General features: G+C 35.2%; 1 protein-coding gene across 1 annotated transcript in view; it reads right to left on the reverse strand.

Annotated features, from left to right (window-relative positions):
* Positions 1 to 14,684, reverse strand: part of LOC148089985 (zeta-sarcoglycan-like) — a 311,638-nt gene that overhangs the window by 47,617 nt on the left and 249,337 nt on the right. The window contains exon 4 of the mRNA XM_087811269.1: positions 13,860 to 13,961. Within this exon, the coding sequence (XP_087667395.1) occupies positions 13,860 to 13,961 (102 nt within the window). The remainder of the gene's footprint in view (positions 1 to 13,859; positions 13,962 to 14,684) is intronic.

The raw sequence follows: 14,684 nt of genomic DNA on the forward strand, positions 1-14,684 counted from the left end.
ATGAGCGACGGAGCAACTTTTGTTTGGAGCGAGAGGAAGAAACTGCGACTGGAGACGTATGACGTCGTCACGGTTTTATTTCACTTTCGCTTCAGGACACAAAGCATGATGGGATTGATTTCTGTGTCCACTGTTTCCTGTTTGGAACGAAGGGTTTGATGGAACTGAAGCTACAGTCAGTACAGCTGAAAATTGTTAGATTATAGTTGAAAATTGTTAGATTATAGTTGAAAATTGTTTGATTATAGTTGAAAATTGTTAGATTATAGTTGAAAATTGTTTGATTATAGTTGAAAATTGTTTAATTATAGTTGAAAATTGTTTGATTATAGTTGAAAATTGTTTGATTATAGTTGAAAATTGTTTGATTTTAGTTGAAAATTGTTTGTTAATAGTTTAAATTGTTTGATTATAGTTGAAAAAAGTTTGATTATAGTTGAAAATTGTTTGATTATAGTTGAAAATTGTTGGATTATAGTTGAAAATTGTTGGATTATAGTTGAAAATTGTTTGATTATAGTTGAAAATTGTTTGATTACAGTTGAAAATTGTTTGATTATAGTTGAAAATTGTTGGATTACAGTTTTAAATTGTTTGATTATAGTTGAAAATTGTTTGATTATAGTTGAAAATTGTTTGATTATAGTTGAAAAATGTTTGATTATAGTTGAAAATTGTTTGATTATAGTTGAAAAATGTTTGATTATAGTTGAAAATTGTTTGATTACAGTTGAAAATTGTTTGATTCTAGTTGAAAATTGTTTGATTATAATTGAAATTTGTTTGATTATAGTTGAAACTAATATTTAATAAACTGTAATTGACTTCTTCTCTCCAGGATCAGCAACAAAAACAAACAAACCGCACGAGAAAGAGAACAAACAACTTGATTCTTCAACACAAAACATAATCAAACCTCTGATTAAATTCAACCTTCATCGACTGTGTTGAAGGTTTTATATCCATTCACCAAAGAATCTTTGAGAATTTCCCTTTTGAAACGAATTAAATTGTTTGGTTTGTTGAACAAACAAAATGAGTTACAATAGTTTCATTGAAGTCTTGTCATTAGATTTAAAATATGTTTTTTTCAGACGAGAAGTTCATCTTTTATTCTGTTCGACTTGAGCCATGAAACATATCAAAGTTCTCAAGATGTTTGGTTCGATCCTGGTTTGAGTTTGTGAAGAAAAGAAAACACTTTGTTCTCTTGAACGAGGTGAAGATGAACTTGTTAGCATGTTAGCTCGGTGAGCTAAGTACTTTAAACAGTGACGGTTTTTGTATTCTACTGAAACATAATTCCCAGTGAAGGTTGAAGATGGTGTTTTTAAACATGGGATTAGATTGTTGTCTGGATCTGATTGAAGCGTGAAGAAGCAGCTCTGATGATAACTCCAGGTGACGGTTGAAGGACGATGGCGTGATTCGATAAAAGAGAGATTATCTTGAAACACGAGGGAAGAGATGCTGTGAACGTGAGGTTCCTGTGAAGATACGTTGATGGAGAACATCTGTGACGTCATCGAGGTTTAACACTTTAGCGCCTGATTCTTTTAGGAAGGATTTGGTTTATTTGTTTTCATGCTTTAAAAAGATACATTTACGTGTTTAATCAAAATATATTTTTCAATAGATTTTCAAACAATTTTCAACTGTAATCAAACAATTTTCAACTATAATCAGTAACAAAGGTAGTAAAAAGGTTCTGGAATACATAAAATACATAAAATACTTGTAATACTTTCTTATACCTGCAGTGATGACAGTAAAATACTTGTAATACTTTCTTATATCTGCAGTGATGACAGTAAAATACTTGTAATACTTTCTTATACCTGCAGTGATGACAGTAAAATACTTGTAATACTTTCTTATATCTGCAGTGATGACAGTAAAATACTTGTAATACTTTCTTATACCTGCAGTGATGACAGTAAAATAATTGTAATACTTTCTTATACCTGCAGTGATGACAGTAAAATACTTGTAATACTTTCTTATACCTGCAGTGATGACAGTAAAATACTTGTAGTACTTTCTTATACCTGCAGTAGTGACAGTAAAATACTTGTAATACTTACTTATACCTGCAGTGATGACAGTAAAATACTTGTAATACTTACTTATACCTGCAGTGATGACAGTAAAATACTTGTAATACTTACTTATACCTGCAGTAGTGACAGTAAACTACTTGTAATACTTACTTGTACCTGCAGTGATGACAGTAAAATACTTGTAATACTTACTTATACCTGCAGTGATGACAGTAACATACTTGTAATACTTACTTATACCTGCAGTAGTGACAGTAAAATACTTATAATACTTGATTATACCTGCAGTAGTGACAGTAAAATACTTGTAATACTTACTTATACCTGCAGTGATAACAGTAAAACACTTCTAATAGTTACTTATACCTGCAGTAGTGACAGTAAAACACTTCTAATAGTTACTTATACCTGCAGTGATGACAGTAAAATACTACTACAATCATAAAAGTATTCTGTGAGGTTTGAGTGACAGGCGATGACGAGGTCAGAAGCACCACTAAGAGAGTCAAAGTCTAATATTCCTTGAACTCGTCTCCGACACGAGTTCTAAACTCCAGAACCTTCTCACACTCGTCTGTTCCTCGCAGAGATAATTCTAATGTTTCGCTCTAAAGTATTCGCGGCTTAAAAGGAGTTTGTTCTGTGTTGAGTAATTGTGTGTGAAGATAACACGAAGGAAGAGCTTTATCTCGAGGCCCAGAGCTCTGTTAGGAGACGAGGCTGAGGATCGTACTGAAGAGTCTTAGAACAAAGCTGCGCAATAATCAACGTCCATGATCTCACTTATATATTTACACTGAACACAGGAGTCACAGTCACACACCAGCAGCTTTTATTTTATCTTCTATCTTCCTTTCTTTGGTTGATGCAACACATGACACTTTGTACAGATGTTATCTTATTCTGTTTATGGTGAATCTTCTCTTCTGCACAATCCTTCAAGGTTTTGTGTTTTATTCTGCACTTTGTTCATATGTTCAAAGTTTTTAAGCCTCGTGTGTATGGAGCTATTTTTGTCTGTACTGTCAAATTTTAATATAATCAAACAATATTCAACTGAAATCAATCAATTTCAACTATAATCAAACGATTTTCAACTATAATCAAACAATATTCAACTAAAATCAATCAATTTCAACTATAATCAAACGATTTTCAACTATAATCAAACAATTTTCAACTATAATCAAACAATTTTCAACTAAAATCAAACAATTTTCAACTATAATCAAACAATTTTCAACTATAATCAAACAATTTTCAACTATAATCAAACAATTTTCAACTACAATCAAACAATTTTCAACTATAATCAAACAATTTTCAACTATAATCAAACAATTTTCAACTACAATCAAACAATTTTCAACTATAATCAAACAATTTTCAACTACAATCAAACAATTTTCAACTACAATCAAACAATTTTCAACTATAATCAAACAATTTTCAACTATAATCAAACAATTTTCAACTATAATCAAACAATTATCAACTATAATCAAACAATTTTCAACTATAATCAAACAATTTTCAACTACAATCAAACAATTTTCAACTATAATCAAACAATTTTCAACTACAATCAAACAATTTTCAACTATAATCAAACAATTTTCAACTATAATCAAACAATTTTCAACTATAATCAAACAATTATCAACTATAATCAAACAATTTTCAACTATAATCAAACAATTTTCAACTATAATCAAACAATTTTCAACTACAATCAAACAATTTTCAACTATAATCAAACAATTGTCAACTAATCAAACAATTTTCAACTATAATCAAACAATTTTCAACTATAATCAAACAATTTTTAACTATAATCAAACAATTTTCAACTATAATCAAACAATTTTTAACTATAATCAAACAATTTTCAACTATAATCAAACAATTTTCAACTATAATCCAACAATTTTTAACTATAATCAAACTATTTTTAACTATAATCAAACAATTTTCAACTATAATCAAACAATTTTCAACTAATCAAACCATTTTCAACTATAATCAAACAATTTATTATAATTGTTTGATTATAGTGCGTAAGTAATGGAGACATGAACGATTATTAAAAGCTTAAGAATGAAACTGGAATTAGAACAAAATGTCATTATAAAAACCATTGTGTTTCTTTACTGAAGGCGTCTCTACCATCAGTGTTACTTCGTCAATCATATGAATTCGACAACATTGATTCGAGGTCAACCATCTCAACTTATCAACTACAGCTTTTATTTAGTATTTATTGTAGACTAACACAGTCCAGAGACAATTCTATCACAAGGCTTAGAAAAATGGGTTTGAACAAACCTTGAAAAACATCAAAACAAAAAGAAAGATTCAACACACAAAAAAAAGATAAAGAGAAGATAAAACTGAAAATCAATGGCTGCTGCAGTTTATCAATAAATGTTTTTTACCACTTTATTTCACTTCAAACAGTATCTGATGATGTTTTTGCTACTTCCTTTTTTTGACACTGAGAATTTAAACCGTTTCAAATTCAAATGTATTCTACTTTAAAGCACCAATACGCAAGTTTTTAGTTTTTGTCTGGCGACCCCTGGTGTAAAGAAACTGTAACTGCAAAGTCGTAAAAACTCTGATGCGACGTTGCTAAATACAGCAGGTGCATTTATTTATTTCAAAACCAGACAAAGACTCTTGTTGCAGGTAATCAAATGTTCCATATTAGCTGAGCATTTATGACGCGAGATGTTGGAGACGACAGCGTAAAAAAACGGACTCAATGCAAATCGACGATAATATCTTTTAGAAGTTACAAAAGACCAGTGGAGAGATCTTTGTTAATGGCGTTGTTAGTCGTTCTGGATATTACAGGTGTTAACGTTTACCATGTTTTCTACACGTGTAACCCAAGCTTCTAACTGTGGTGTATCCAGATTCATAATCTCAGCGTTACCATCTTTCTATGGCAGTTGCGCTTTAAAACCACTAGAGGGTTCTCTCTCAGTTCAAATACCTATGACCTAAAACAATCGGAGAAAGTGTGTCCAAATATCAGGTGTTGTTGCTTTAATAGAAAAAGCAAAAAAAAGGCATAAATGGTCCAAGTTGTCTCATAATGGATGAGAATGTGACTTATGTTGAGAGAAATAGTAAAATAATATAACAATAATATGTGACTCCAGTGTCTAGAGAACCGGAAATGAAGGAAACAATTCACAGATAATGCAGCTTTTAATTTGAAGGTGATTGCTCCAGCACCAAAAATGTTGCCTATTAGCTTAGCATTCAAGGAAGCTAGAAGTTGTAGACGGCAGCGTATAAAAATGGACTCAATGCAAATCGACGATAAAATCTTTAAGAAGTTACAATAGACTAGTGGAGCGAACTTGTTTATCGTTCTGGATATTACAGGTGCTAATGTTTACCATGTTTTCTACACGTGTAACCCAAGCTTCTAACTGTGGTGTATCCAGATTCATAATCTCAGCGTTACCATCTTTCTAAGGCAGCTCCACTTTATAACCACTAGAACAGGAATTGTAAGTAAGTAAGTAAGTAAGTAATTTTTTTCCAGACCAGGGTCATAAAGCGCTTAAACAATTAAAACAATACTCAATAAAATATATACTTTACAGGTCAAGATAATACTGAGAACAACACAGGAGTTGTGGGAAATGATTCACAGATCGTAAAAAACTTCAAGGATATAACATTTTTTTGATTGTGACTTTGTTTGAAGGAAAGTGTTCACGGCGACGAGGATGCGACTGGACAAGAGTCGACAGGCTCTGGCTGCGGCCGTTCATTAAAAATTATGACACGCCGACAATTTGAGACTCGACGCACTCTGACAGGACGTGGCCTTTTCTCCCTCGACAAGTGCTGTGATGAAGGGATTTGTTGTGGCTTCTGGACGCCGCCGCCGCCGAGACAGCAGCTGGAGGGAAAGATAGAAGGATCTTTGGCTCCATCAGATTAATATTCTTATTCACTTTTCACCGGTTCCTCTTCCCCTCGCGGGCTAATGTGACTTTCATTCCTCTGACATTCTGAAACATGATGTTAAATGTTAATGAAGACTATTTTTATGCAGGTTGTGACCACGTCTGGCAGGACGAGCCGGACACACTTCAGTGAAACATGTGTCGACGCTTGAGCACCAGAAATGATCTTCTGTCGCGTGATTGAAACGTTAACTATTTTATAACCCTGTAGATTAGGGCTGCACGATATATTGAAAAAAGATCGATATCGCGATATTGTCACGTGCAATATTCATCGAAAAATGTGATAAATTATAATTTTTGATTGTATCAAACATTTCTTAAATACGCACTTCGACCAATCAGTGTCACGTTCTGTAAAGTTGTCAATTTGTACTTCTATGTCTCGTTGTTGTTTACGTCTCCGTCCGTCTGTGAACTGTGCGGCTTGTTAGGCTCGGTTGCTATGACGACACGTCTTAGCTCAGTATATCCACGGAAGTAAAACTAATTTATGATCTAGTCAAACACTAGTGATCCAGTGAAGTAATACTAACTTATGATCTAGTCAAACACTAGTGATCCAGTGAAGTAATACTAACTTATGATCTAGTCAAACACTAGTGATCCAGTGAAGTAATACTAACTTATGATCTAGTCAAACACTAGTGATCCAGTGAAGTAATACTAACTTATGATCTAGTCAAACACTAGTGATCCAGTGAAGTAATACTAACATATGATCTAATCAAACACTAGTGATCCAGTGAAGTAATACTAACTTATGATCTAGTCAAACACTAGTGATCCAGTGAAGTAATACTAACTTATGATCTAGTCAAACACTAGTGATCCAGTGAAGTAATACTAACTTCTGATCTAGTCAAACACTAGTGATCCAGTGAAGTAATACTAACTTCTGATCTAGTCAAACACTAGTGATCCAGTGAAGTAATACTAACTTCTGATCTAGTCAAACACTAGTGATCCAGTGAAGTAATACTAACTTATGATCTAGTCAAACACTAGTGATCCAGTGAAGTAATACTAACTTCTGATCTAGTCAAACACTAGTGATCCAGTGCAGTAATACTAACTTATGATCTAGTCAAACACTAGTGATCCAGTGAAGTAATACTAACTTATGATCTAGTCAAACACTAGTGATCCAGTGAAGTAATACTAACTTCTGATCTAGTCAAACACTAGTGATCCAGTGAAGTAATACTAACTTATGATCTAGTCAAACACTAGTGATCCAGTGAAGTAATACTAACTTATGATCTAGTCAAACACTAGTGATCCAGTGAAGTAATACTAACTTCTGATCTAGTCAAACACTAGTGATCCAGTGAAGTAATACTAACTTATGATCTAGTCAAACACTAGTGATCCAGTGAAGTAATACTAACTTATGATCTAGTCAAACACTAGTGATCCAGTGAAGTAATACTAACTTCTGATCTAGTCAAACACTAGTGATCCAGTGAAGTAATACTAACATATGATCTAATCAAACACTAGTGATCCAGTGAAGTAATACTAACATATGATCTAATCAAACACTAGTGATCCAGTGAAGTAATACTAACTTATGATCTAGTCAAACACTAGTGATCCAGTGAAGTAATACTAACATATGATCTAATCAAACACTAGTGATCCAGTGAAGTAATACTAACTTATGATCTAGTCAAACACTAGTGATCCAGTGAAGTAATACTAACTTATGATCTAGTCAAACACTAGTGATCCAGTGAAGTAATACTAACTTCTGATCTAGTCAAACACTAGTGATCCAGTGAAGTAATACTAACTTCTGATCTAGTCAAACACTAGTGATCCAGTGAAGTAATACTAACTTCTGATCTAGTCAAACACTAGTGATCCAGTGAAGTAATACTAACTTATGATCTAGTCAAACACTAGTGATCCAGTGAAGTAATACTAACTTCTGATCTAGTCAAACACTAGTGATCCAGTGAAGTAATACTAACTTATGATCTAGTCAAACACTAGTGATCCAGTGAAGTAATACTAACTTCTGATCTAGTCAAACACTAGTGATCCAGTGAAGTAATACTAACTTATGATCTAGTCAAACACTAGTGATCCAGTGAAGTAATACTAACTTCTGATCTAGTCAAACACTAGTGATCCAGTGAAGTAATACTAACTTATGATCTAGTCAAACACTAGTGATCCAGTGAAGTAATACTAACTTATGATCTAGTCAAACACTAGTGATCCAGTCACTCGTCTCTTTCAACCTCCTTTGTTAAAGCAACATATTGTAAGAACTTTTCATCTCGTCTCAGTTGTTTTCTTAGAAGATCGTGAACTTCCAAACAAACCTGTCCGTCTTCACCGTATGCTAACGAGCTAAGTTGTTAGCATCATTTATAAAGTGTTATGTGTGCGTCTTCACCGTATGCTAACGAGCTAAGTTGTTAGCGTCATTTATAAAGTGTTATGTGTGCGTCTTCACCGTATGCTAACAAGCTAAGTTGTAAGCGTAATTTATAAAGTGTTATGTGTGCGTCTTCACTGTATGCTAACAAGCTACATTGTTAGCATCATTTATAAAGTGTTATGTGTGCGTGTACAAGTATTTATTATTGATTTGGTGATATCACGACGCGCCGGCGGCTCCTCTCTGATGTCGCTCAGTTTTGGCGGGAAACCGATGCAAGTCCCGCGAGACTGAGCGTTATAAGAGATATATTTATACCATCATGTCGACACAGAAGTGCAGAAATAAATGAAAGGGAAATATCATCGTTTTCCTTCTTTAACCCCCGGACCTTCACTACAGTACTCACTCCTGCACGTGGCTACATTTTTGGGTGAAATAAAAATATATAGCATTGATATCGATATCGCAATTCCAGACGCCACTATCGAATATCGCGCTTATTTCCAATATCGTGTAGCTCTACTATAGATTAAATGGAGATACAGATTTTCAATGGATTCTTACAGGAAAACGGCCTCTAGGGGGCGCTCTGGAGTCATGTGGAGAAAATTGGAGTCAATGCAAATCGATGGTAAAAGCTTCATGAAGTGAAAATTGACCAGTGGAGCGAACTTGTTAATCGTTCTGGATATTACAGGTGCTAACGTTTACCATGTTTTCTACACATGTAACCGAAGCTTCTAACTGTGGTGTATCCAGATTCATAATCTCAGCTTTACCATCTTTCTATGGCAGTTACGTTTATAACCACTAGAGGGTTCTGTCTCAGTTCAAATAACCTTGGCCTTTTATCTTGTTATTGTTATTTCCTTTTGTGTAAATATCTCCTGCGTACATACTATATATATAAGGTTTATTTTTTTAACTTTTATATCGAGTTACGCTTTATAGTCTGGACATTAAGTCAAGCTAAGTCAATACTTAAAATAAATAATAAATTATTGTTGATCACGTTCAAATGTGTACAGTCAAGTAAAGCTTGTGTAGGTCATAATAACTTTTTTCTAGAGCACGACAAAATCTTTAAAAAAAAGGAACATTTTAAGGGTTTTTTGGACAAAACAATCCAACAAAGAGGGTCAGTTTGAGATCAGGAGGTTTGTGTCGACATAGAAACAACATCGGCCTCTTCGTCAGTCAGTAGCTGCTCTTGAGCAAACACAACAATACGCTGGAATTATTAGGGAGTTCGACCCTTAACTGCGATTCAAACCCTGGTTGTAATTCCCATGATGCAGTTCTGGTAATGGGTATTTCTCGGGTCATTACTAGAGAGATAGCTTTTGTCCCACAGGCCCGAGCGAAGCCCGACTTCTAATGATCCGGTCCACCGGGCAGGGAGTCAGGAAAATAGGGAAGTAAACAGTCCCTGGTGGTTACACTGGGAACAACACGATGAATAATGGCATCAATAATAACAACATAGAAACTGAATCATTCAACCGCGTTGAAAGATATTACAGTTTCACTGAAACTAAAACTATTATAGTTTCACTTCATAAAACTAAAACTATTATATTTCCACTTTAATAAAAATAAAGCAGTTATAGTTTAACTTAAACTAAAACTATTATAGTTAAATATTACCAAAACTAAAGCAATATAGTTAAACTTAAACTAAAAATATTGTAATTTAACATTATCAAAACTAATACTTACTTAATTTAACTTAAAGTAAAACTATTATAGTTTAACATTAACTTAATTATATAGTCTAACTTAAACTAAAACAATTATTGTTTCACTTTAATCAACTAAAACCATAGAGTTTAACTTAAATAGACGAAGGATGGAAAGAGACGAAGGATGGAAAGAGACGAAGGATGGAAGGAGGCGAAGGATGGAAGGAGGCGAAGGATGGAAGGAGACAAAGGATAAAAAGAGACGAAGGATGGAAAGAGATGAAGGATGGAAAGAGACGGAGGATGGAAGGAGGCGAAGGATGGAAAGAGATGAAGGATAAAAAGAGACGAAGGATAGAAAGAGACAAAGGTTTTTGCATCTCGGTGAAAAAGTCCTACTGGAGACAATTACGCGGCTCTGCAGCGAAGGTTCTGCAGCGAAGGTTCTGCAGCGAAGGTTCTGCAGCAAAGGTTCTGTAGCAAAGGTTCTGCAGCAAAGGTTCTGTAGCAAAGGTTCTGCAGCGAAGGTTCTGCAGCAAAGGTTCTGTAGCAAAGGTTCTGCAGCAAAGGTTCTGTAGCAAAGGTTCTACAGCGAAGGTTCTGCAGCGAAGGTTCTGCAGCGAAGGTTCTGCAGCGAAGGTTCTGCAGCAAAGGTTCTGTAGCAAAGGTTCTGCAGCAAAGGTTCTGTAGCAAAGGTTCTGCAGCGAAGGTTCTGCAGCAAAGGTTCTGTAGCAAAGGTTCTGCAGCAAAGGTTCTGCAGCGAAGGTTCTGTAGCAAAGGTTCTGCAGCGAAGGTTCTGTAGCAAAGGTTCTGCAGCAAAGGTTCTGCAGCGAAGGTTTTGCAGCGAAGGTTCTGCAGCAAAGGTTCTGCAGCAAAGGTTCTGTAGCAAAGGTTCTGTAGCAAAGGTTCTGCAGCAAAGGTTCTGTAGCAAAGGTTCTGTAGCAAAGGTTCTGCAGCAAAGGTTCTGTAGCAAAGGTTCTGCAGCGAAGGTTCTGTAGCAAAGGTTCTGCAGCAAAGGTTCTGTAGCAAAGGTTCTGCAGCAAAGGTTCTGTAGCAAAGGTTCTGCAGCGAAGGTTCTGCAGCAAAGGTTCTGTAGCAAAGGTTCTGCAGCAAAGGTTCTGTAGCAAAGGTTCTACAGCGAAGGTTCTGCAGCGAAGGTTCTGCAGCGAAGGTTCTGCAGCGAAGGTTCTGCAGCAAAGGTTCTGTAGCAAAGGTTCTGCAGCAAAGGTTCTGTAGCAAAGGTTCTGCAGCGAAGGTTCTGCAGCAAAGGTTCTGTAGCAAAGGTTCTGCAGCAAAGGTTCTGCAGCGAAGGTTCTGTAGCAAAGGTTCTGCAGCGAAGGTTCTGTAGCAAAGGTTCTGCAGCAAAGGTTCTGCAGCGAAGGTTTTGCAGCGAAGGTTCTGCAGCAAAGGTTCTGCAGCAAAGGTTCTGTAGCAAAGGTTCTGTAGCAAAGGTTCTGCAGCAAAGGTTCTGTAGCAAAGGTTCTGTAGCAAAGGTTCTGCAGCAAAGGTTCTGTAGCAAAGGTTCTGCAGCGAAGGTTCTGTAGCAAAGGTTCTGCAGCGAAGGTTTTGCAGAAAATATTCTGCAGCGAAGGTTCTGCAGCAAAGGTTCTGCAGCGAAGGTTTTGCAGTGAAGGTTCTGCAGCGAAGGTTTTGCAGTGAAGGTTCTGCAGCGAAGGTTCTGCAGCAAAGGTTCTGCAGCGAAGGTTTTGCAGTGAAGGTTCTGCAGCGAAGGTTCTACAGCGAAGGTTCTACAGCGAAGGTTCTGCAGTGAAGGTTCTGCAGTGAAGGTTCTGCAACAAAGGTTCTGCAACAAAGGTTCTGCAGCGAAGGTTTTGCAGAAAAGGTTCTGCAGCGAAGGTTCTGCAGCGAAGGTTCTGCAGTGAAGGTTCTGCAGAAAAGGTTCTGCAGCGAAGGTTCTGCAGAAAAGGTTCTGCAGCGAAGGTTCTGCAGTGAAGGTTCTGCAGAAAAGGTTCTGCAGCGAAGGTTCTGCAGCGAAGGTTCTGCAGTGAAGGTTCTGCAGAAAAGGTTCTGCAGTGAAGGTTCTGCACTTGTGTTTGAAACTTATTTCCTTTATGAACACGACGGCTCTGAAGCGATTTAAGAAAAGGTAAAGATAAAAAGAAAAGACTCTTGTGTCACTGAAGCCTGTGACTGTAAATGTACTCGAAGAACGACGAGACGAACAAACGGATTCATTTTGTTTCTTTTTCCGAGAGCTTTTGTAAAAACAGCGACACGTGTGAAGATCAAACTTAACTCTGACACACAGTTGGACATTTTAAAGATGGATTTATCTTCAGTTGATCTTTTTCTTCTTTTCTTTTTTTTTTACAAAAACAAACTTTGACTTTACATTTTTTATCACTGACACAGAAAAATGTTTAAAAGCTTCAAATGTATAGTTGTGTTTATTACAAGATATAGTTGTGTTTATTACAAAATATAGTTGTGTTTATTACAAAGTATAGTTGTGTTTATCACAAGATATAGTTGTGTTTATTACAAGATATAGTTGTGTTATCACAACGTAAAGTTGTGTTTATTACAAAATATAGTTGTGTTATTACAACGTATAGTTGTGTTTATCACAAGATATAGTTGTGTTATCACAACGTATAGTTGTGTTTATTACAAAATATAGTTGTGTTATTACAAAGTATAGTTGTGTTTATCACAAGATATAGTTGTGTTTATTACAAGATATAGTTGTGTTATCACAACATATAGTTGTGTTTATTACAAAATATAGTTGTGTTTATTACAAGATATAGTTGTGTTTATTACAAGATATAGTTGTGTTATCACAATGTATAGTTGTGTTTATCACAAGATATAGTTGTGTTTATTACAAGATATAGTTGTGTTTATCACAAGATATAGTTGTGTTTATTACAATAAATAGTTGTGTTTATTACAAAATATAGTTGTGTTTATTACAAGATATAGTTGTGTTTATTACAAAACATAGTTGTGTTTATTACAATATATAGTTGTGTTTGTTAGAAGATATAGTTGTGTTTATTACAAGATAAAGTTGAGTTATAACAATATATAGTTGTTTTTTTTAAGGTTAGTTGTGTTTGACACAAAGTATAGTTGTGTTTATTACAAAGTATAGTTTTGTTTGTCACAAAGTATAGTTGTGTTTAAGACAAAGTACAGTTTTGTTTGTCACAAAGTATAGTTGTGTTTATTACAAAGTATAGTTTTGTTTGACACAAAGTATAGTTGTGTTTATTACAAAGTATAGTTTTGTTTGTCACAAAGTATAGTTGTGTTTGTCGCAAAGTATAGTTGTGTTTATCACAAGATATAGTTGTGTTTGTAACAAAGTATAGTTTTGTTTGTCACAAAGTATAGTTGTGTTTAAGACAAAGTATAGTTGCGTTTATCACAATATATAGTTGTGTTTGTATCAAAGTACAGTTGTGTTTAAGACAAAGTACAGTTGTGTTTGTCACAAAGTATAGTTGTGTTTATCACAAGATATAGTTGTGTTTGTCACAAAGTATAGTTGTGTTTGTCACAAGATATAGTTGTGTTTGTCACAAAGTATAGTTGTGTTTGTCACAAGATATAGTTGTGTTTGTCACAAAGTATAGTTGTGTTTGTCACAAGATATAGTTGTGTTTGTCACAAAGTATAGTTGTGTTTGTAACAAAGTACAGTTGTGTTTGTCACAAAGTATCGTTGTGTTTGTCACAAAGTATCGTTGTGTTTACATCAAACTCACCCTCCTCGACTGGACCTCCTTGACGTACAAAGGCTTCATGAATTCCGACACACCCTCCAGTCTGACCCCGTCCTTGGTCACCCTCAGGTTCCCCATTCCATCCTGAAGGTCCAGAGGAAGAAGAGCATTTAGTGATTTATTGATTATTGATTTATTGATGAATTGATGCTTCGAACAACATATAAGATCAAGTCGAGGTGTCGATGGACGACTGACGTTCATGTGATGAAGGAAATGTTTCTATAATTAGAAGCAAAGACTCTCAGGTTCTCGTCACATTTATAAACTACATCTGAGAGGAAACACTTGCAGCTGAAACTCTGGTGATTGATGATGATAAAGTTTCAGGGTTGAGTCAGTACTTGAGTGACAGGAAGACACGAAGACACAAAGACAAGAAGACATGAAGACATAAAGACAAGAAGACATGAAGACACGAAGACAAGAAGACATGAAGACATAAAGACAAGAAGACACGAAGACAAGAAGACACGAAGACACGAAGACAAGAAGACATGAAGACATAAAGACAAGAAGACACGAAGACACGAAGACAAGAAGACATGAAGACACAAAGACAAGAAGACACGAAGACACGAAGACAAGAAGACATGAAGACATAAAGACAAGAAGACACGAAGACAAGAAGACACGAAGACACGAAGACAAGAAGACATGAAGACATAAAGACAAGAAGACACGAAGACACGAAGACAAGAAGACATGAAGACACAAAGACAAGAAGACACGAAGACATGAAGACACAAATACAAGAAGACACGAAGACAAGAAGACACGAAGACACGAAGACAAGAAGACATGAAG

Source organism: Callionymus lyra, chromosome 1 (genome assembly GCF_982586985.1).
Source record: "Callionymus lyra chromosome 1, fCalLyr1.hap1.1, whole genome shotgun sequence".
NCBI lineage: Eukaryota > Metazoa > Chordata > Actinopteri > Syngnathiformes > Callionymidae > Callionymus > Callionymus lyra.